Here is a 21,372-nt window from a genome sequence, read left to right as displayed (position 1 = left end):
CACTGCGAGGCATGTGGGATCTTAGTTCCCCTACCAGGGATCGAACTCATGCCCCCTGCAGTGGAAGTGTGGAGTCCTAACCACTGGACAGCCAGGGAATTCCCCAGCATCAACCCATTTAGAAAGAGAAAAAAACTACTTTCAAAAGAGGAGAAAAGAGCCCACAAAGCAGCTAGAGGTCAAGGGAAGGAAGGAAATATAGAAGAAAGGAGGGGAGGAAAGGAAGAAAGGTGAGGTATCACTTCCCCAGTTTTCTGAGTGACCACCAGGGGGCAGTGCCTGCAGTTTCCACAGCTAGGGAAAATGATCCCTTTTAAAAAAAAAAAAGTTGCAATGAACAACTCACCAACATCATTCATCTTAAATGGGGTGCCCTCTCCCAGGAAATCCCCCTGAAAGGCTGCCAACATTCATCTTACAGGAGATGTGAAAAAGCAGTGGATTTATGGTCTCCCAGCTGTGGGTGATCTGTGTCTTACCTTTGGAGTCTTCTTTGGCCAAGTGACTACGGGGACCCCAGTGATGGCCAGACTGGGGTCGTCATCCGCATGCTCCTTCAGGACATTCTGTGGTGAAACAAAGCAGCCATTTTAGCCTAGGGTAGAGGGGATGTCTCTGAAGGGGGCTGGAGGCTGTACCTTACCCAGCAGAAGTCTCTGCAGAGTCACTGCTGGTCCCCCCAGCTCCACCAATACCCACACACTCAATAGAAACCAAGCAGCCAGGCTTCCCCAGGATCCACAAAACACAGAACATCCCCTTCTCCAAAAAAAATTTTTTAAAGCAAATCACATACCTCCCTACGACTTGCATGAATGTATCACTCACTGATCATACTTTTGACACCAAACATTTGTCCAGAGCTCCAGGGACTCTCATGGACCCAACCTCATTTCATCCTTACCAAGTCCTCTGGGAGGGGGCTGGGTAGTGACCCAACTGATCCTCTAATGTACAAAATTCAGCTACGTACTCAGAGAAAGAAAAGCAACCACGAGGTCTCACCCATGAGCCCTGCCTCTGGTTTTCCATCAGTCGGCAAGCCATGTGTATTCTCATCCTGGTGTGTAAAGACATGTCATTGTTTTTTGCATCAAGGGTCCTAAATACAAGAAGATACTCAATGTGGTCTGACCAAGCTTGGAGTCTGCTAGCCATGTGCTGGCAGAAAAATGGGCTGTGATGGACATACTGCCAGACTGTGTGAGGGTCTCCCACACAGGCACTTTGTGTTCACTCCTTTGTTATTTTGTGTTCACTCCTTTGTGGGTGGTTTCGAGGTTTTTCAGGGTAATCCTGACTCTACCAGATTTTGGCCATGTGTGCTGCTAACTTTAGAATCCCATCAGGGTGTAAGATGTCACTCCACTGAATCATCCCTAACTTATTGGTGAGGCAACCAAGGTTCAGAAATGCTCAAAGGACTTTGATGCTGCCCCAGACCAAGAGGACAGAGCCCCTGAACCCTGCTCTGTGGCACCAGACTACCTGCCCCATGACCATGTCACACATGGGATTTTTGGCTGCATCCACATCATGCCATAAAAAAGTGTTTAGGGATGGACACAGATGTGTTACTGGCCTATTTGTTACTGGCCTACCTCAACCATTAATTTTTGGATTGTACGAAACATTCCTGCAGAGACATTTAAGAACAGAGTAAGTTGCACAGTAGCACTTAACAGGAAGAGCAGAAGAGCTCAGAAGATAAATGTAGGTGAAGATGATTTTAACTCACTTTCCCAAATCTTCACCAGAAAGAATCTAACTCACTTCTAACTTATCTACTTATTTTCCTACTTTTACGATCATCATTTGGTTTGCCCGATTTTTCAAAATGTTGGGACTTCCCTGGCAGTCCAGTGGTTAAGACTCCACACTTCCATTGCAAGTGGCACGGGCTCGATCCCTGGTCAGGGAACTAAGATCCCACAAGCTGGGCGGAGGCAAAAAATAAATAAATAAGTAAAAATACAAAGTAAAATAGGGCTTCCCTGGTGGCACAGTGGTTGAGGGTCCGCCTGCCGATGCAGGGGACACAGGTTCGTGCCCCAGTCTGGGAGGATCCCACATGCCGTGGAGCGGCTGGGCCCGTGGGCCGTGGCCGCTGAGCCTGCGCATTCGGAGCCTGTCCTCCGCAATGGGAGAGGCTACGGTGGTGAGAGACCCACGTACCACACACACACACACACACACACACACACACACACACACACACAAAAAGAAAAATGACTAATTTTTTTTAATAAGTAAACAAATAATTTTAAAATGTGCCTCTATTACCTCAAACCCACCTTGAAAAACTCCTTCCTCTCCCCACAGAAGGGGGCCAACAACACCGTAGTCAAGGGTTTGGCCTCTGGGTGTGCCTGGGTTCAATTCTCAGCACGTACAACCTTCTCCACGTCCCAGAGTCGAGGTCAATGATTTATAAATGCTATCTATAAAATGTCTTGGTTCACTGCTATATCCCCAGCCTCCCACAATGACTAACCTACAGTAAGTCTCCAGTAAATAACTTAAATAAATAAATAAAGCCACAAATCCCCGAAGAGGGACTCTCTACAAAATGCCTGAGCCGTACACCTTAAATCTGTCAAGGGAGACAAAAACAAGCAAACTCTGAGAAACTATCGTAGACAAAAGGAGGGAGAAAGGACATTAGATAAAAATTGAGGAAATGTGAATAAACGATAGCCTTTAGTTAACAATAATGTACCAGTATTGGTTCATTAGAAGTAACAAATGCTGGGCCTTCCCTGATGGTGCAGTGGTAAAGAATCCACCTGCCAATGCAGGAGACACGGGTTCGAGCCCTGGTCTGGGAAGATCCCACATGCCGCAGAGCAACTAAGCCCGTGCGCCACAACTACTGAGCCTGCGCCCTAGAGCCCGCGAGCCACAACTACTGAGCCCACATGCCACAACTACCGAAGCTTGCGCTCTAGAGCCCGTGCTCCGCAGTAAGAGAAGCCACCGCAATGAGAAGCCCGTGCAACACAACGAAGAGTAGCCCCCGCTCACCACAACTAGAGAAAGCCCGTGCAGAGCAACAAAGTCCCAACGCAGCCATAAATAAATAAATAAATAAATAAATACATAAATACATAAATAAATAAATACATAAATATAAAGTAATAAATGCACGCTATTATCATAGGATGTTAATAACAGGGGAAAGTGAGTGTGGGGGTTATGTGGAAACTCTGTACTATCTGCAGAATTTTTCTGAAAATATAAAACTGTTTTAAAACATAAAGTCTATTAATAAAAAATAATTTTTAAAATGCCAATCGGACAGTAGAAACAGCTACAATAAAGGAAAACAGGATTGTTAGGTTGCCAATTTTTCTAACACCTATGCAGCATATTTTAAAAGAAATACAGGGCTTCCCTGGTGGCACAGTGGTTGAGAGTCCGCCTGCTGATGCAGGGGACGCAGGTCCGTGCCCCGGTCTGGGAAGATCCCACGTGCCGCGGAGCGGCTGGGCCCGTGAGCCATGGCCGCTGAGCCTGCGCGTCCAGAGCCTGTGCTCCGCAACGGGAGAGGCCACGACAGTGAGAGGCCCGCGTACCGCAAAAAAAAAAGAAATATACAACAGAAAGGAAACAAGTATAGAGACACAATGCAACTCAGGTGTAGAATTCACATGGAGTATATGAGGCAACCAAAGGCTGGGAGCATTGGCAATGATCGCTCCCTGGATCATGCCTGGAGGAAGGAGTATCTCATCACTGACATTGTTTAGAATTGCCAGTTCCTGATGATGACAAAAAATCAAACCAAGTTTTTATCAGCTTTGTTCTTTCATTATTGTTTTCATATGCCCTGCGGACATTGTACCTCTCACAACTTGCACTTGAGTGGGTCATTCCCACGGCCCTCTACCCACCTGGCCACCACTCGGGGTAGGTGAGACTAGCCAGGTGAGGGGCAACCGTCAGCGTCAGGAGGAGGGCAGGCACATGTTCTGTCGAATGAACGTATGAGAGTAAGAAGTACGGAGCGCTTGCTTTGTGGCCGGTACCATACTAAGTATTTCGTATCTACGCTCTCACCCAATCCTCCTGACCACCCTGTGGGACGAACTATCATCATTTCCACAGTGCAGATGAGAAAAGCAGGGCTTAAGGGATGAAGGGAATTGTCCAAGACCACTCAGCCAGTAAGGGGTGAAGACTCTTTAACGACTGCATCATTCGGCCCATCTCTGAAAAAGGGAAGGGAGCCGTGTTCATATCAACACTCTTCACAGCAGCAAAACAGGGCACTTCCCTGGTGGTCCAGCGGTTAAGACTTCACCTTCCAGTGCAGGGGGTGTGGGTTCGACCCCTGGTCAAGGAGCTAAGATCCCGCATGCCTCATGGCCAAAAGACCAAAACATAAAACAGAAGCAATAATGTAACAAATTCAATAGACGTTAAAAATGGTCCACATCAAAAAAAATTAAAAGAAAAACAAAAACCAGCCAAACGGTAGAAACAACTCAAGTGTCCACCGATGGATGAATGGATAAATAATATGTATAATATACATACCATGGAATATTATTTAGCCTGAAAAAGGAAATTCTGTCACATGCTATAACATGGATAAACCTAGAGGACATTACGCTCAGTGAAATAAGCCTGACACAAAAGGACAAGTACCATATGATTCCACTTATATGAGGTCCCTAAAGCAGTATATTCATACAAGCGGAAAGTAGAAGGATGCCTGCTGGGCTGGAGGAGGGGAGAAATGGGGAGTTATTATTTAATGGATATAGAGGGGCTTTTCTTGTTTGTTTGTTTTTTTATTTTATTTTTTTCTGGATACAGAGTTTTAGTTTGGGAAGATGAAAAAGTTCTGAAGATGGATGGTGATGGTTGTACAACAATGTAAATGTACTTAATGCCACTGAACTGAACACTTAAAGGTGGTTAAAATGATAAATTTTATGTTATATATATCTTACCACAATTTTTAAAAAGGGGAGAAAGGAGAGGGGCAAGGCAGTCCCTCCCTAAGGAATGGATTCAGAGGTTCCAGAAAGTACAGATTGGGGACATACTATCTCACTAGTTAAACTTCTGCTGTTTTGCCTGGGACAACACTAGTTCTAGACTCAGAAGATCTGGGTTCAGGTTCTACAACTTACAACCTGCGTCACCTCGGGTAAGTCACAGCTTCCTATTGTGTGTCCTCGGACCAGAACAGTGACGTCTACACCTTGATTGTAGGCTATGAAGCTGGATGTGATTTTACTACCATTCTTAGGCACATCTGTTGAGTGCTTGCTCTAGACATTAAAATAATCCTATCTGTGGGGTAGGGCTGATTCTCCTCATTTCACAAAAGCAGAAACTAAAATTCAGAGAGGTTCAGTGATATAGTTCAAGGTCACACAGCTGAGAGGTGGGTGAAAACTGGCATTGACCTGGTCCATCTGACAACAAACCTAACCAGTAACACTGGGTGATAAAGCCTCAGGAAACCATGTTAGCAACGTCTCCAACTGATCCCTACCCCATTATTAAAAAGACACCTAGGAGACTTCCCAGGTGGTCCAGTGGTAAAGAATTCGCCTTCCTTGGGCTTCCCTGGTGGCGCAGTGGCTAAGAATCTGCCTGCCAGTGCAGGGGACACGGTCCGAGCTATGGTCCGGGAAGTTCCCACATGCCGCGGAGCAACTAAGCCCATGCACCACAACTACTGAGCCTGCGCTCTAGAGCCCGCGTGCCACAACTACTGAAGCCCGAGTGCCTAGAGCCCGTGCTCTGCAACAAGAGAAGCCACCGCAATGAGAAGCCCGCGCACTGCAACAAAGAGTAGCCCCCGTTCGCTGCAACTAGAGAAAGCCCCCACGCCCAGGGAAGACCCAACTCAACCAAAAATAAATAAATAAAATAAATTTATTTAAAAAAAAAAAAAGAATCTGCCTTCCAGTGCAGGGGACGCAGGTTCGATCCCTGGTCAGGGAACTAATATCTCACATGCCGTGGGGCGACTAAGCCCGCATGCCTCAACTAGAGAGCCTGCGTGCCCAACTACAGAGCCCATGTGCTCTGGAACCTGCGCATCACAACTAGAGAGAAGCCCGTGTGCTGCAACGAAGAGCCCGCTCCACAACAAAGAGCCCACTTGCTGAAACTAAGACCCAATGCAGCCAAAAATAATAAATAAATAATTTTTAAAAAAAAGAAAGACAGCCAAGAGACAATCTGGGCTCATATTTACCGTTCGACTCACAAATACAGAAGTGAATCATCCCCACCTATTCCTTGCAAAACAGACAGAGGGACTAACTAACACCATTCAGCCACTAACACCTTTATAAAGCCTTTCTGAAACATTCACCCCCATCACAGAAGAGGCTTGTGTGACCAAAGTGGGCCTGCACAGGAATGAAATTTTGTTGTCATTTCATGGTTCTTAATAACCCATATGAATTTCACACCCTCCTCCACAATACATCAGGGTTTGTTTTCTTCTAAAAAAAATGTTTCCTGCCCCTGACACACACCAATCATTAAGAAAAAAAGCTTTTCAGGAAGATGCTCCATGTCTAGACAAAGCTATATACATATATCTTACCCTATGGTTGGGGGGCTGAGGACTTCCACAGGATTTTCTGCCCCCTTATCCCAATCTCAAACTCTATGCTGGGGGGTGACAAACTCAAAGCCTCCAGGAACCAAGCAGGGAAAGTTAAAAATATAAATGGACTCTTAGAGCGACAGACGTAGTGCAGCGTATGGCAAACTAGAGACCACATGCCCAGTTTAAAGATGGCAAATGCTTCTCAATTTCAACTTATTAACCTCCTGTGGAAATGAACCCTACCAGATCTCTGGTTTTTCAGAAGAAATCAACGATCCAGAGTTTTATTTAAAATCTCTCCAATTTCAGGACTTCCCTGGTGGTCCAGTGGTTAAGACTTCACCTTCCAATGCAGGAAGTGCGAGTTCGATCCCTGGTCGTGGAGCTAAGATCCCACATGCCACACAGCCAAAACACCAAAACATAAAGAAAACCAGAAGCAATATTGTAATAAATTCAATAAAGACTTTAAAAACGGCCCACATCAAAATAAAAATCTTAAAAATAAAATAAAACAAAATCTCTCCAATTTCAAATGTTGGCAACTGACTGAAAATTTCAAAAAAACACTGAGCCACATATATCTGTGGGTTGGCCTGGGCCATGGGTGACCAGTTTACAAACACTGCTCTGCATGTGACTGAAAATAATGCCCCACTTGCCTTGGTTTGCTTTGAGTTTCCTTCTGAATTGTCTCCAGATTTCCTGTCATTTCAGTATCAGAGCTGGTGTCAGTAACTCACAAGCATTCAAGTAAGGCCTCTTTAGAGGAATGGCTGGTTAAAAAAGCTATTACTGGGGACTACCCTGGTGGTGCAGTGGTTAAGAATCCGCCTGCCACTGCAGGGGACACGGGTTCAAGCCCTGGTCTGGGAAGATCCCACATGCCACGGAGCAACTAAGCCCGCGCGCCACAACTACTGAAGCCCGCGTGCCTAGAGCCTGTGGTCCGCCACAAGAGAAGCCACCGCAATAAGAAGCCAAAGAGGGAAGAGATATGGGAACATATATATATGTATAACTGACTCACTGTTATAAAGCAGAAACTAACACACCATTGTAAAGCAATTATACCCCAATAAAGATGTTAAAAAAAAAAAAAAAAGAAGCCCGTGCGCAGCAACGAAGACCCAACACAGCCAAAATAAACAAATTAATTTTTAAAAAATCTATTACTGAAGGCATAAGTATTATTAATAATTAATACATAATGATAAATAATAATTAAAATTAATAAAGAGATCTCGTCAAGTATCCTTGAGTCTCGGAGCTCATACACACACTTCCTGAAGAAAGCAGAGCTCCTCTCCGTGTGTGGCTGTCAGTGGCCACCAGGGGGAACTCGGGCCTCTGTCCCACAGGGAAGTATTTTTCGTCTGTATGTGACAGGCTGCAGGAAGAGATTATTCTAACTGGAGATTTTCTCTCTGAGAAATAAATTGTGCTGAAGCGAGGGAATCTTGTCACTGTCTTCTCTGGGCTCTGCTAGCATTTATACACTCCCTGGGGCTCTTGGAAGCAGAGACTAGGAAGCCTGGGTGCCTGTAACAGCCCAGCACTCTGGGTTATACCATACAACCCTTCTGAGTAGGAATGAATAAGGCAGGCTTTCTATAAGAGAAAGACTAGGGCCACCAGGCCCTTTCTGATGCAAACTGCCCTGCTTTTGACTTAACAAGATAACCACAGACAATGGATGTGCTGGGCCTCTGCTCCTCCTTATGCCAACTCCTCTCAAAGAGCTTTATCAGTTAACACTGGATTCAGGCCCCACTGCTCCCCAGAATGGGGCATTAATAATTAGAAACTCCATCTATAACTGTGACTAAAAATACCAACACTGTGACAATAAAGCAGAAGCAGGCATCAGGAAAGAATCACCAACCACAGGCCAGTAGAGGGAGAGTAACATGGCATGGAGCAGCTCGCGCTGCTGTTGTAGGGAACCCAGCAGTCTCAGGGGTCCCTCCTGGCCATAGGTAAGGACCCCTGCAACCAGACATCAATGTACCTTAGGTCTCCCAAGATCCCTGCCTCCACTCCAGCCCAACCATCTTGTGCCTGCCTGTAAAAACCCATCTGTACTGGGTTGAACTGTGTCTCGCAAAAAGCTATATTCAGGGAATTCCCTGGCAGTCCAGTGGTTAGGACTCCGTGCTTTCACTGCGGGTTCAATCCCTGGTCGGGGAACTAAGAACCCACAAGCCTCATGGTGTGGCCAAGGGAAAAAAAAAAATCTAAAAAAGAAACATCAATACTACACTTATATTAAAAAAGGATTTCAAATACTGAAAAGATTGTTTATGGTTAATAAACATTTTTTTCAAAGTGTTTTTAGAGCATTTGTCTTAATCTAGCACGTTTATATAATATTAAAAGCAAAGACTGTTAAGTTTTTAAACTAGTATACTTATACATCTACACAATCATTTAAAGATGAGTAGCTATATTTAGGGGGGGGGGGGGGGGGGGGGGGAGGCTTTGCAGATATAATTAGTTAAGAATCTCGAGATGAAATAATCCTGGATTTAGGGTGGACCCTAAATCCAACGACTGGTGTCTTTATAAGAGAACGGAGAGGGAGATTCAAACAGACATAAGGAAGAAGGCCATGGGAAGACAGAGGCAGAGACTGGAGTGACACAGCCACAAGCTAAGGAACACCGGGAATCCCCAGCAACTGGAAGAGCAAGGGAGGACAGCCCTGCCAACACCTTGACTTCAGACTTCTGGCCTCTGGAACTGTTAGAGAATAAATTTCTGTTGTTTCAATCCACCAAGTTTGTGGTCATTTGTTATGGCAGTCACGGGAAACTAACAGACCACACTTGCCATAGTGCATCATGATTAAAAGCTTATTAGCGGGATTCCCCTGGTGGGCCAGTGGATAAGACTCCGCACTCCCAATGCAGGGGGCCTGGGTTCGATCCCTGGTCGGGGAACTAGATCTCGCATGCATGCTGCAACTAAGAGTTCGCATGCTGCAACTAAAGATCCCGCATGCCACAACTAAGACCCGGTGCAGCCAAAAGAAATAATAAAATAAATAAAACTTTTTTTAAAAAAAAGCTTATTAGCTACATGATTTGGGTGAGTCACCACATCTCTCTGAGTCTCAGTTTCCCATCTAAAAATGGAATAATAACAGTCCCCACCTTGCCAGCATCATAATACATGGAAGGTGTTTGGCATGTGGAAAATGCTCAACAAATGTTAGCCGATCCCTTTTGGCTTATGCCATATTTCCTGTTGGGATACACAGTCCCCATCCTCTGTTTGCAGAATTCATCCATTTAACAAGTTCTAAGCATAGGAAAAAAATTTTAAGTTAATTTAATTTTGAAGGGCAGTTTAAAAGCTGATTTAGCTGCATAACTAGTGGGGATCAAAATGTGATTCAGGGGGCTTCCCTGGTGGCACAGTGGTTGAGAGTCTGCCTGCCGATGCAGGGGACACGGGTTCGTGCCCCGGTCTGGGAGGATCCCACATGCCGCGGAACGGCTGGGCCTGTGAGCCGCTATGCTCCGCAATGGGAGAGGCCACAACAGTGAGAGGCCTGCGTACCGGAAAAAAAAAAAAAAATGTGATTCAGGGACCCAGAAGTCAGTTTTAGGCTAAAAGGAACCCCAAGTGGCACGGATCAACCCACCCACTTTTCAAGTCTAGAGTTTGCACAGGTATCTGGAACTCAGATCTCTGGCCCCTCACTGCTCTCCTTCGTTCTCCTGAGGTGGTACCAGCAGCAGACTCAGAATAACACGTACCTTGTTTGGCTCCTTAGATGACAGGATTCACCCTTGTATCAACCCCTCTATCCACTCACAGCCCAGCAAAAATACCAAACACAGGGCTCAATACTACATGCAGCCCCCAGCAGAAGAGCCCTGGTGACTTCAGGAGGCCTGACCCCCTGGCCAGGCTGAATCTGGTTGCTCCCTGTTTTCTATGCTCTGGGTCACCCTCAGGGTGTGAGAAAGCCAGCCTGCAGCCCTCCCACTGGCTTCCCCTCTTTTGGCTCCTCTGAAGCAGGAGGGGTGTGAAGATTTTTAAAAAGCCGACAGTGCTAGAGGTCTGGGCTCTACGCCTCACTGTTTTGCAAAAGAGCAAGACCCAGAAAGGGCAACTTAGATAAGCAGGTGTGTTCTGGGGTCCAGACCTGATGATCCCAAGGGAGAAAAGCTGTACACACCTTCCTTTCACAGTCATGGGTTTCACAGACTCTCACACTTGACCCTAAATGGGCCTGTTCTCACTCCATGGTGTCTGAAATAATATCAGCTCTAGCTCACTGAGCACTTAAAGGCCCTGTGCTAAGGCTTTCCTTCTTTACCCATGTCACCTCACTAATTCGATGAGGCATGATTCTTACTATCCCCATTTTACTGCATTCCCCCAGAGCAGTCAGCTGGTTAATGGATGGTACAGGGGAGTCAGCCTGGCTCCACAACCTTTAGTCTTAAAAGATAACACCTGTTTGGGCGATGTACTCTTAATTTAGCATTATTTTCTTTCCTATTTGGGTTTTGATGAAAGAACAATACAACTGATCTCTTTTTTAGTGGGTTTTGTTTTTTTTTTAAGTAACATCTGAAAGCAGTGGTCCCTCACTGCCTCTTCCAGCTCCTTAATTCCATTCTGCCCCACAATTCTATGTGGCTCATAATTCTATGCAGTCCCTTAATTCCATGCAGCCCCATAATTCCATGTAGACCCACAATCCTATGTGGCCCCATAATTCCATGCAGCCCCATAATTCCATGCAGCCCCATAATTCCATGCACGCCCACAATTCCATGCAGGCCCACAATTCCATGTGGCCTCACAATTCCATCAGTCCCATAATTCCGTGAGGCCCCATAATTCCATGCAATAAGAAAGTTGGCTGTCTATAGTGAGCTGGCATTCCCACCCCTAGCTGACACTCTGGCAGCCAGAAGAGCATGGAATGATAGGAAAGAGAGCCTGGCATTATCTTAATTAACAAGGACAGCTGCAGAATCACCTTGCAAATGTATATCTGACAAAGACCCTCCCACTTCCTATCTCGGTGGTCACTGCGCACTTAGGCCCAAGCCTTCACAACCTTGTAATGCGTCTGGTTATTTTCTAGTCATGTACAAATGATTAGAGAAATGGCCTCATGCCCTCCTTCCCTCCCATCAGGAGCCTCAGCTCTCTGGAGTTCTAGCTGAGAGTACAGACTCCTCTAGGAGGGACAGCATGCAGGGCAACTCCCATCTCACTAGGAATTACTTTGTCCACCGATTAATGATTGCCAAACCAAGAGATAAAAGGGTAAAAAAACAATGCAATGAACTGAATAGTGAGCCCCTCAAAATTCAAGTGCACCTAAAACCTCATAATGTGACCTTATTGGGAAATGGGTAATACTGGATTAGAGTGGGCCCTAATCCAGACATCATCCTTATGAGAAGAGAAGACACACAGAAACACACAGACAACACAGACTGCCAATGTAAAGACTGTGGCAGAGACTGGAGGGATGTAGCTACAAGCCAAGGAGCTCCAAGGATTGCCAGCAACCAAGAAAAACTGCAAGAGACAAGGAAAGATCCTCCGCCAGAGCCTTCAGAGTGAGCATGGCCTTGATTTCAGACTTCTGACTTCCAGAACTGTGAGACAATAAACTTCTGTTGTTTTAAGCCAGTTTGTGGTACTTTGTTACAGCAGCTTTAGGAAACTAATACAGACGGTAATCGCTAACCTAAAACAGGGATGGGGGAAGCTGAAAGGTGGTGAAAGAGCATGGGAAGGGTGGGGAGCTGGTCAAAGCCAGTCTGACTCTCCTTTGCCTATTACCTAAGCATACCTAATTTTTCTCCAAGGACTTACTAGGAGAGCTAAGTGTTCATTATCTCACTGTCCCACAAAATAATTCAGTGACCTAGGTCCCTGTTATTGTCCCCATTTTACAGTGAGAATACTCAGATTTCAATCAGTTATACACTTAAGAATGGCCAAGGAACCAACAGAATCTGATCTCTGAAAGGACAAAGCACATTTAGTCTAATATCTTAGATTTACATACAGGTAAACAGAAAGGTGGTGTGACTTGCCCAAGGCCATACAGCAAATAGCTAAGAACAGAAACTGAAATTGAATTCAAGCATCTCTTGTGCCCTGATTTCTTGTTTTTGCCATTACCCATAAGCCAGTACCCTGCACTCTCCACAGAATAATTGTCTTAAAAGAAGGGAGTCACTTAAGGCACCTTAATGCCAAATCCCAAAGAGTTTCACAAAGATGGGGAAGGAAATGGCTTTCTTAGATTTTTACAGGATGCTGGCATCTCCTTTCCTATCAAAAAGCAAAAAAGTAGATGGTCATTTTGACTTGAATCTAAATCAAGACCCCCCCACTCCCAGTCAAGTTTTCAAGGTCCGACTGAGCTCACTTGGTCTTGCTTAAACCATAGGGTCACTGAGGTACTCTCATTAGCATGGCTGCAAGGAAAAACTCAACTTTCAAAAGTCCTGCCCACAAAAAAGAGTAAACTAGACCTATAGAAACAGACACAAAAAAGCAAGCTTTAAGGGACAAAAGCAAGTATGAACTAATTAAAAACAAATTTATATATGTTTGTGTACATGGGAATGAGGGGAAAGCTCCAGAAGTACATTCAGTAAGTGATTAACAAAGGTTATTTTCCGGGATATGAGAATTGAGGAAGGGGACATTTTCTATCCTCTAGCCTATAATGTTTATTTATTTATTTATTTTTTACACTGATCATTTAACAACATTACACTTAAAACTCTTTTTTTTTCTTTTGGCCACATCACGCAGCTTGCACGATCTCAGTTCCCCAACAGGGACTGAACGCAGGCCACAGCAGTGAAAGCCCTGAATCCTAACCACTGGACCACCAGGTAACTCCCTACACTTAAAACTCTTAAATAGATGAAATATCCAGAATCAGTAAATCCATAAAGACAGAAAGCAGACTGTGGGGGAGGGGGAAATGGAGACTGCGGATGGGTTCTGCGTCAGGTGATGAAAAAGTTCTGAACTTGGGGCTTCCCTGGTGGCGCAGTGGTTGAGAGTCCGCCTGCCTATGCAGGGGACACGGGTTCGTGCCCCGGTCCGGGAGGGTCCCACGTGCTGCGGAGCGGCTGGGCCTGTGAGCCATGGCTGCTGGGCCTGCGCGTCCGGAGCCTGTGCTCCGCTACGGAAGAGGACACGGCAGGACGCTCCCCCAATCCCAAAAAAAAAAAAAAAAAAAAAAAAAAAAAGTTCTGAACTAGATAGAGGTGGTGGTTGCACAGTATTGTGAATGTACTTAATACCACTAAACTGTACACTTTAAAATGGTTAAAATGGTAAATGTTTCTTCCTTCAAAATTCTAAACGGGTGATCTGGTAATTATAATTAATTAACTAATGAATATGATAAATGTTGTATATAATTTACCGCAATTAAAAAACATAGGGGGCTTCCCTGGTGGCGCAGTGCTTGAGAGTCCGCCTGCCGATGCAGGAGACGCGGGTTCGTGCCCCGTTTCGGGAGGATCCCACATGCCGCGGAGCGGCTGGGCCCGTGAGCCATGGCCGCTGGGCCTGCGCGTCCGGAGCCTGTGCTCCGCAAATGGGAGAGGCCACGACAGTGAGAGGCCCGCATAACGCAAGAAAAAAAAAAAAAAAAAAACATAGGGACTTCCCTGGTGGTACAGTGGTTAAGAATCCGCCTGACAGGGGCTTCCCTGGTGGCGCAGTGGTTGAGAGTCCGCCTACTGAGGCAGGAGACACGGGTTCGTGCCCCGGTCTGGGAAGATCCCACAGGCCACGGAGCCGCTGGGCCCGTGAGCCATGGCCGCTGAGCCTGCGCATCCGGAGCCTGTGCTCTGCAACGGGAGAGGCCACGGCAGTGAGAGGCCCGCGTACCGCAAAAATAAATAAATAAATAAATAAATACCAAAACCATACATTAAAAATGAAAGGAAAAAATAGGTTTTTGATAAAAGCTAAAACCTAGCCATCTGGACACTGACTTACTTTGGGGACTGTCTCTAATCCCAGGGGCTCTGGTTACCATGAGCCACCATTAGCAGCAATCTCTGAGGTCCCAGAGGAAGAGAGAGAAGGAAAGAAGACATCATCTTCTTGCAACACAAGCCAAAGATCATAACTGATCAACCGTCAAGGGTGAACCACCACTGGTAAGAAACACAAATCACTCAATGGTAGTGGAGGCAGTGGGCATCGGCTAAGAATTCTGTCTTGGACCCACATTCCTGAGCTGACTTTTAGTTCTCAGCCAGCGTAAAAGAAACCCCAACATCTGAGAAGAGTGAACAAAGGGACCTAAGCGTGCAGCCAGGAAGAAGCTGCTCGCCTTCTGTGACAACACTCACTCTAGAGGCCAGTCTTGGGTTCAAAATCTCCTCTGGGTCTCCAGGGACTGGGAGGGACTGGGGCTAATGGCCTGGCCAGAGAGCAAGGAAGTAGCTCTATCTACCTACTCTGGAAAAGACGAGTTCTCCACTTCCCCCATACATGTAGGCCGCACAGCACTCAGAGCTGCTAGCGGAGGCTCCAATTTTCATGGGGCTCTAAGGAGACCTTTCCACCCAGCTTATAAGCTCTTTAGCCTGAGAAAGGCCCTCCTCAGACAAGGCTCAAGACCATAAATACCTCTGGAGACAGGTAAGTTCAATAAGTAAGCTAAATGGTTAGATTATACTAAAAAGAGATGTGTGAGCCAAATGGTAAGTAGACATTAGGGAGACAGCAGGGAGTGGTGGGGACTGGGGTGTATGAGATCACCTGCTACTCACTTCCTGCTGCTTGTAGCCAGTCAGGAACATGAGCCAGGATAGCCAGGATATTTTATATAACTTTCTTGACTTTTCTTTAATTTATTCTCGTGAGTTTTTAATGTTAGCGAGTAATTACAAAAATATGTTCAATACTATACAGGCCAAATGCAATGCCTAGAGGCTGGATTTGGCCCTGGGACTGCCAATTTACAACTTTAGTCCCAGGACCAAACAAATCCGTTGCTTGTTCTGTAAAGGAAGTCCAAACAGTCACCTTATTACCTTCCCCCTAAATTCAGAGTCACCTCTGAGAAGAGAGAAAATCACTTTCTCTATAGCGGCCAAAAAAGCAGTTTAGTGTGTGAGTGCATGGACTCCCCCATCGAGCAGTATGTGTGGCCTTGGGCAAGTTACTTAACCTATCTGTACCTCAATTTTCTCATCTGTAAAATGGGGGTAACAAAAGTACCACAGAGGATTGCTAGGAGGTTTAAATGAGTTTATATATGAAAAAGAGCTACAACAACAGACAGTAATTGAGATTCATTAACACATATTATCATGAGCTGCCACTGAACCCCATGGTGGCGGTTGGGGAGGATGGAGACTGGGATACTTGAAATTTGTCTAAGTCCCTACCCCAGGCCTCCTTCACACCATCACGGGGCCTAGGCTGAATCCAGTCTCAGAGGTCGATCAGGTGGGTACAGGTGAGGGATACAAGGGTCTGAGCCCTATCCCTAGAAAGAAATCTGACCAACCAGGAACACTGCACATAAACATAAAAAAGTAAAAAAGGCTCTTCACAAGCACAGAACAACATTTCCTCTTCAGATGAATGGGTTTTTTTAACTCATTTACAACATTTTGGAACCTTAATGCTATTAGTGATTTTATTATTGATGAAAATAGCTTGCTTTCACTTTATAGGATCTTAGAAGAAAAAAGTAGCCACATGACAGAAGTCTAAGGTTTCCTTTAGGAAACCCAATATTTCCTTTAGGAAACCCAAAAACTCCATTCCACAAGATTAGAGGTTCTTATTCTGAGGTCCAGGAATAGGCTCAGGAGTCCAAGACCTCCTGATATTGCACACAAAATTTTGTGTGTATAAGCGTATTTTCACAAAACTCTCAAGAGAGGTCAGCAACCTCCAAAACAGTCAATGAAAAAGACCTATTTGAAAGTAAAGATTTGTTTTGTCGGGACATTCACCACAGAGTTCTTTTATCTGGCAATTTCCCAGAGTTATAAGATTTTAATTTTGTGGCACCTATAGGGGGTACACCTGCTAAATCAAGTAAGACATAACCTGGATTAAAGATCCTGTTCACCAGTTCCCTCTGCTGGTGGTACCTGTTAAGCTACCTGATTGGGCCCCAGGTCTCCCCTCCACTAGACCCCAAGAGTTCAGTGCCTGATCACTGAGCACCTCAAGGGCAGCAGAACAGTCTTAATATTTCTAGGTTCCAGGGCCTGACACAATGTTTTCTAAACAAACAAATATACAAATGAACTAATTAAGTCCTTGGTTGAGTCTACAGCCATCAAAGAAGAGACAAATTCAGTTTCCAACCGCAGCGGGCAGCTGGATTCCAATGTCTGAGAATCAGACATTGGAGAAGGAAGCCCAAATGTCTCTGAGGCCTCACATCAAAAAGCCTTACCAATGCTGAGACAGGAGGCAGTTCCAAGTAGTGATATCCACACAGGCACTCTGGAGGCTTCATCCCAGCCCTACTATCTACCTGCTCTGTCACCTCAGGCATGTCCCTTAACCTCCCTGAGTCTACTTCATCATTGGCTAAGTGCAGATGATATGGGTACCTACCACTTCCCTAGCACTGGTACCTGGCAGGTGGTAAGCTTTCAACAAATGTTATGATTACCACAAGACAAGGCCTCCCAATGTATTTCCTGTTTCTTAAATACATTGCACGTTTGCACTCTGCCTAGAATAGCCTTCCCCATCTGGAGGACTCCTACGCAGTCTCCAAGGCCCAACTCAAATTCTCACTGCATAACTGTCCCAGAGCCCTGGCCCCTGGTGTGGACAATAAGTGTCCCCTCACACCACTCCCATGCCCTGGGTACACACTGTGGCACTCAATTCCCTGTCTCCTAATTTCTTTTTTGTTTGTTTGTTTTTGGCCATACTGCACGGCTTGCAGGATCTTAGTTCTCAACCAGGAATTGAACCCGGGCCACAGCAGTGAAAGCACTGATTCCTAACCACTGGACCACCAAGGAATTCCCTCCTGATTTCTTTATCTGCCTGCTTCCCGTTCCCCCATGGCCAACACAGCTGGTGCTCAATGAGTTTGCTCAATAATTAGGCTCTACTTGGAGACCTCTGAATCCTGGCTGGCCAGGTGGCTCTTAACTGGCTACCTACAAGACAATCGGTATGTACAACCTGCTCACATGAAACAGAAGCATGCTCCGGGGGAAACCAGCCCAGAGCAGCAAGTCTTCCTGACCAGGATGGAGGAGTCTGTCCCCAGGCCCAACTAACAGCACCACCGGTGCACGGTAGGCAGTAACGCCTACTGCCCTCGAGGCCTCAAATTTTCAACAAGTCCTGAGAGAAAGTTCATTGTCAACTGCAGAGCCAGCTTCCACCATGAGATCCCCCTGCAGGTCTCAACAGTGGCCTCTGCTGCGACACCCTAGATGGGCTTGCTTAGACCAAAGGCCCCTCTCCGCACATGGACGTACCCCCAGGACAGTCTGCACCAAGCCCCCCGGAGCTGAGCTGCCCTCAGGAACCTGCTTATTAAACAGAACCTGCCCGGCCCTCCTCAGCTGCCCAGCCCGAGGTGACCTCCTGCCCACCTTCACACCCTCCAGGAGTGCCTGGGGGTCCTCGATGCCCTCAGGAACACACTTCTTGTTCTCCGGGAGGGATTCAAGTTTCTCCACCAAAGCTTTCAGGCCCTTCAGTTCAAACTCGGTGAGGTGGGTCCATTTGGCAGAGACCTCGGTGGCGGGAGAGCCGGTGGGCGTCTTGGGGTAGTCTATGGGCACCGTGGCGGACTTCACACTGTCTTCTGACTCATTCGACAAAGTCCTTTTGAGGAACCGCATGGCAGGGGCCTTGGGCTTCTTCCCGGGGGCCTCCGGGTCCTCGGAGGGGGTGCTGCTGGGCGAGGCAGGGCCATCGGTGGCAGCTTTGGGCGTCTTATCTGCACCCTCCTCCTCTTCCTCCCCCTCCCCCTCCTTCTCCTCCTCCTGGGGCTGCTGCTCACAGGACTCCTCGTCCATCTCCAGCCAGGAATCAGATGAGAAGCCGTCTATGCTGGGCTTTCTTGGGGCATCTACGGGGTGGGGAGGGGGGGAGAATGTCACAAGAAAGACTGAGATGAACACCCCAAACTCCCTGTTCAAAGTAACCGGGACCCCCACGCACTACCCCTCCCCTTTACCCTGCAGATCGAGCTCTTTTGACAATTCTAATGGCCTCTGCCTCCCTCAGGCTCTAGGAAGGCTAGGGTCAGTCAGAGCTCTGCTCTTCCCCAGCCGTGTGTACGCTGACAGCTTGCCTCACCTCTCTGAACACACCTGGCATTGTACCTTTCAGTGTGTAAAAATAAGGCAAAAAGAGCACATATTATATGATTCCATTCATACAAAATGTCCAGAACAGGAGGAAATCTATAGAGAATGCAAGTAGATGAGTGGTTGCTTAGGGCTGAGGGCATGGGTGTGGGGTGAGAGGAGGAGGTAGGTGGTAGCTCAAGAGTACAGAGTCCCTTCTGGGATGATGAAAATGTTCTAAAAATTGACTGTGCTGGGGCTTCCCTGGTGGCGCAGTGGTTGAGAGTCCGCCTGCCGATTCAGGGGAGGTGGGTTCGCGCCCCAGTCCGGGAGGATCCCACATGCCGCGGAGTGGCTGGGCCCGTGAGCCGTGGCCGCTGAGCCTGCGCGTCCGGAGCCTGTGCTCCGCAACGGGAGGGGCCACAACGGTGAGAGGCCCGCGGACCGCAAAAAAAAAAAAAAAAAAAAAATGACTGTGCTGATGTTTGCACAACCCTGGGAATAGACTAAAAACCACTGAATGGTACACATTAAATGGGTGAATTGTATGATATATAAACTATATCCCAAGAATGCTGTTTCAAAATATAGGCAAAGAATACTTCCCCTGAAGGCTTGTAGTGAGGATTAAATAAGGCATCACAGAGCAGTTCCTGGCACACAACTAGCACTCAAAAAAGTGAGGTGTCTCCCGAACATCCCCGCTTCTCTTTGGCAGATGGACTGGAGAGGCAGGGGGAAACAGTGGCAAGAAAATTTAAGAAAAAAGTGGGCACCAATGACCCAAACATTGCCTCAACATTTCCTCTCTAGCCTGGAATGAAATCGGGAACTTTCTTCTATGGCCCTAAATTTCCAAATGAGAGAAGTGACCCTCAGTTGCCTGGTCCTGGGGACTCTGCCACAAAATCAAGCCTCTGGTCCCCACGGGAACGTGTAGCTACTCCAACAACAGAGGTTGTCACACTACTTCACAGTCATCTCCCATCTCCTGTCAGCTGGAAACTTCAGAAGAGCCAGCTGTAGGATTTTGGTATTTTTCAACGCCTGAATCATCTAACAGGAATGAAACTCACAAGAGAACCACCTCCACCCCACCCCACCCCCAGCCAACAGAACTGAATTTCCAGGAGGCACTCCCCAGTAAAGACCCCGGGAGAAACATTTCCCCATCACATGTCTGCCCTGAAACCCCTAAAGTCAGGAGAAAAGTCAAGGGAAGGAAGGAAGAGGCTTAGAGAAAAAAAAAAAAAAAGAATCTAAAACTCTTGGAGATTGTAGGAGAAATCGTGCAGACCCTAACAGAGGCAGACCAGTCATGTTTTTCTATCCCATGATGAGAAAGATGCAGTGAATGAGGCACAGTGACTCTAGCATCCAGGAAAACTCTTCGGCAATAACAGCGCAGAGGCAGAGGGGAAGAAGCATGTTCTTCCTACAGATCGCTCTTCGGGGCTGTCACAGCTAGATGTAACTTTAGGGCGGGTGCCTGTGAGTCAAGACTCAAGGACTGAGCCATTTTGGGGGGGTGATGTCCCTTTAAGTAATGGCAGCAGGGCAGGGCGTTGCAGCTGTGGCTTATAAATGCTCTCTCCCTGCCTCTGTCAAAACCACCCACCGCTCTGCCAAGCTTGCATCCCCAGCCCTGGTCACCCCTCCCTCTGGCTTATAGCTGGCCTGGGTTTTGAGGGACTGGCTGCATCTCTTAGGCCTGCTTCTATATAGACAAAAAACCCAACCCCCAACACAGGGAGAAAAAAGAATCAGCTGGTGTCCAGGGAGGGATTCAAAAAAAGAACCAGGATTCTTTGCTCTGTAGGGAGCCTGTCTCAGCAACCATGCCCAGGACTGGCCCCACCCCACATCTGCATAGTCACCTAGCAAGACCTGGGGGTCCCCAAGATGACTCTGTTGGGGTCACAATTTCCTTCTCTTGGATTCTGTATTCCAAGTGGGAAACTGACAAGGATGGCTTCCCCTCCCCTCCTCAAGGGTCTCTAGGAATCTGCTGACACTCAGGCTCAAAAGAATTCCCAGAACCCAGGACTCCCAAAGCCCCACTGAAAAAAATTATTCCTGACCCAGCTGAGCCGTTGAGGTGGTCGGACTGCAAGGCTCACTCACCAATAAGCATTGATTCTCTCTGGTATTCCTGAGTGAGGTAGGACCGCTGGGTCACACAGTACACATATCTCTCCAAGACATACCAGCACATCTCATAGTAGAAGGGGTACCGGAATTTGGGCTGCACCTGAAAGCAAAGATCCAGGTGCACAGGTCAGTTTCTGGACGGCAGAGGGGAAAGGAGGGAGAGAACGGCACTGGGGTCAGGGGAGGGGAAAGTTCCTGGGGGTGGGAGTTATTTTCATAATCTTAGCAAGAGCACAGATGATGGGAAGGAAAAATGGGGGGTGGGCTGCAGGGAAGTGCTGGAAGGGGCAAGATACCAGCATGCACAAATGAGGAGGAAGAGCG

At 46.9% G+C, this 21,372-nt stretch overlaps 1 protein-coding gene across 2 annotated transcripts in view; it reads right to left on the bottom strand.

Moving 5' to 3' along the window:
- Positions 1-21,372, bottom strand: part of KDM2B (lysine demethylase 2B) — a 130,662-nt gene that overhangs the window by 51,136 nt on the left and 58,154 nt on the right. For both annotated transcript variants that reach the window (XM_007448709.1, XM_007448708.1), the window contains exons 10-12: positions 21,022-21,148; positions 18,196-18,677; positions 480-566 (exon numbers count right to left, since the gene is read on the bottom strand). In XM_007448709.1, coding sequence (XP_007448771.1) covers positions 480-566; positions 18,196-18,677; positions 21,022-21,148 — 696 coding nt within the window. The remainder of the gene's footprint in view (positions 1-479; positions 567-18,195; positions 18,678-21,021; positions 21,149-21,372) is intronic.

The sequence above is a fragment of the Lipotes vexillifer genome, unplaced genomic scaffold, assembly GCF_000442215.2.
Source record: "Lipotes vexillifer unplaced genomic scaffold, Lipotes_vexillifer_v1.1 scaffold21, whole genome shotgun sequence".
NCBI classification, from domain to species: Eukaryota; Metazoa; Chordata; class Mammalia; order Artiodactyla; family Lipotidae; genus Lipotes; species Lipotes vexillifer.
This window is presented reverse-complemented; position numbering and strand designations above follow the sequence as displayed.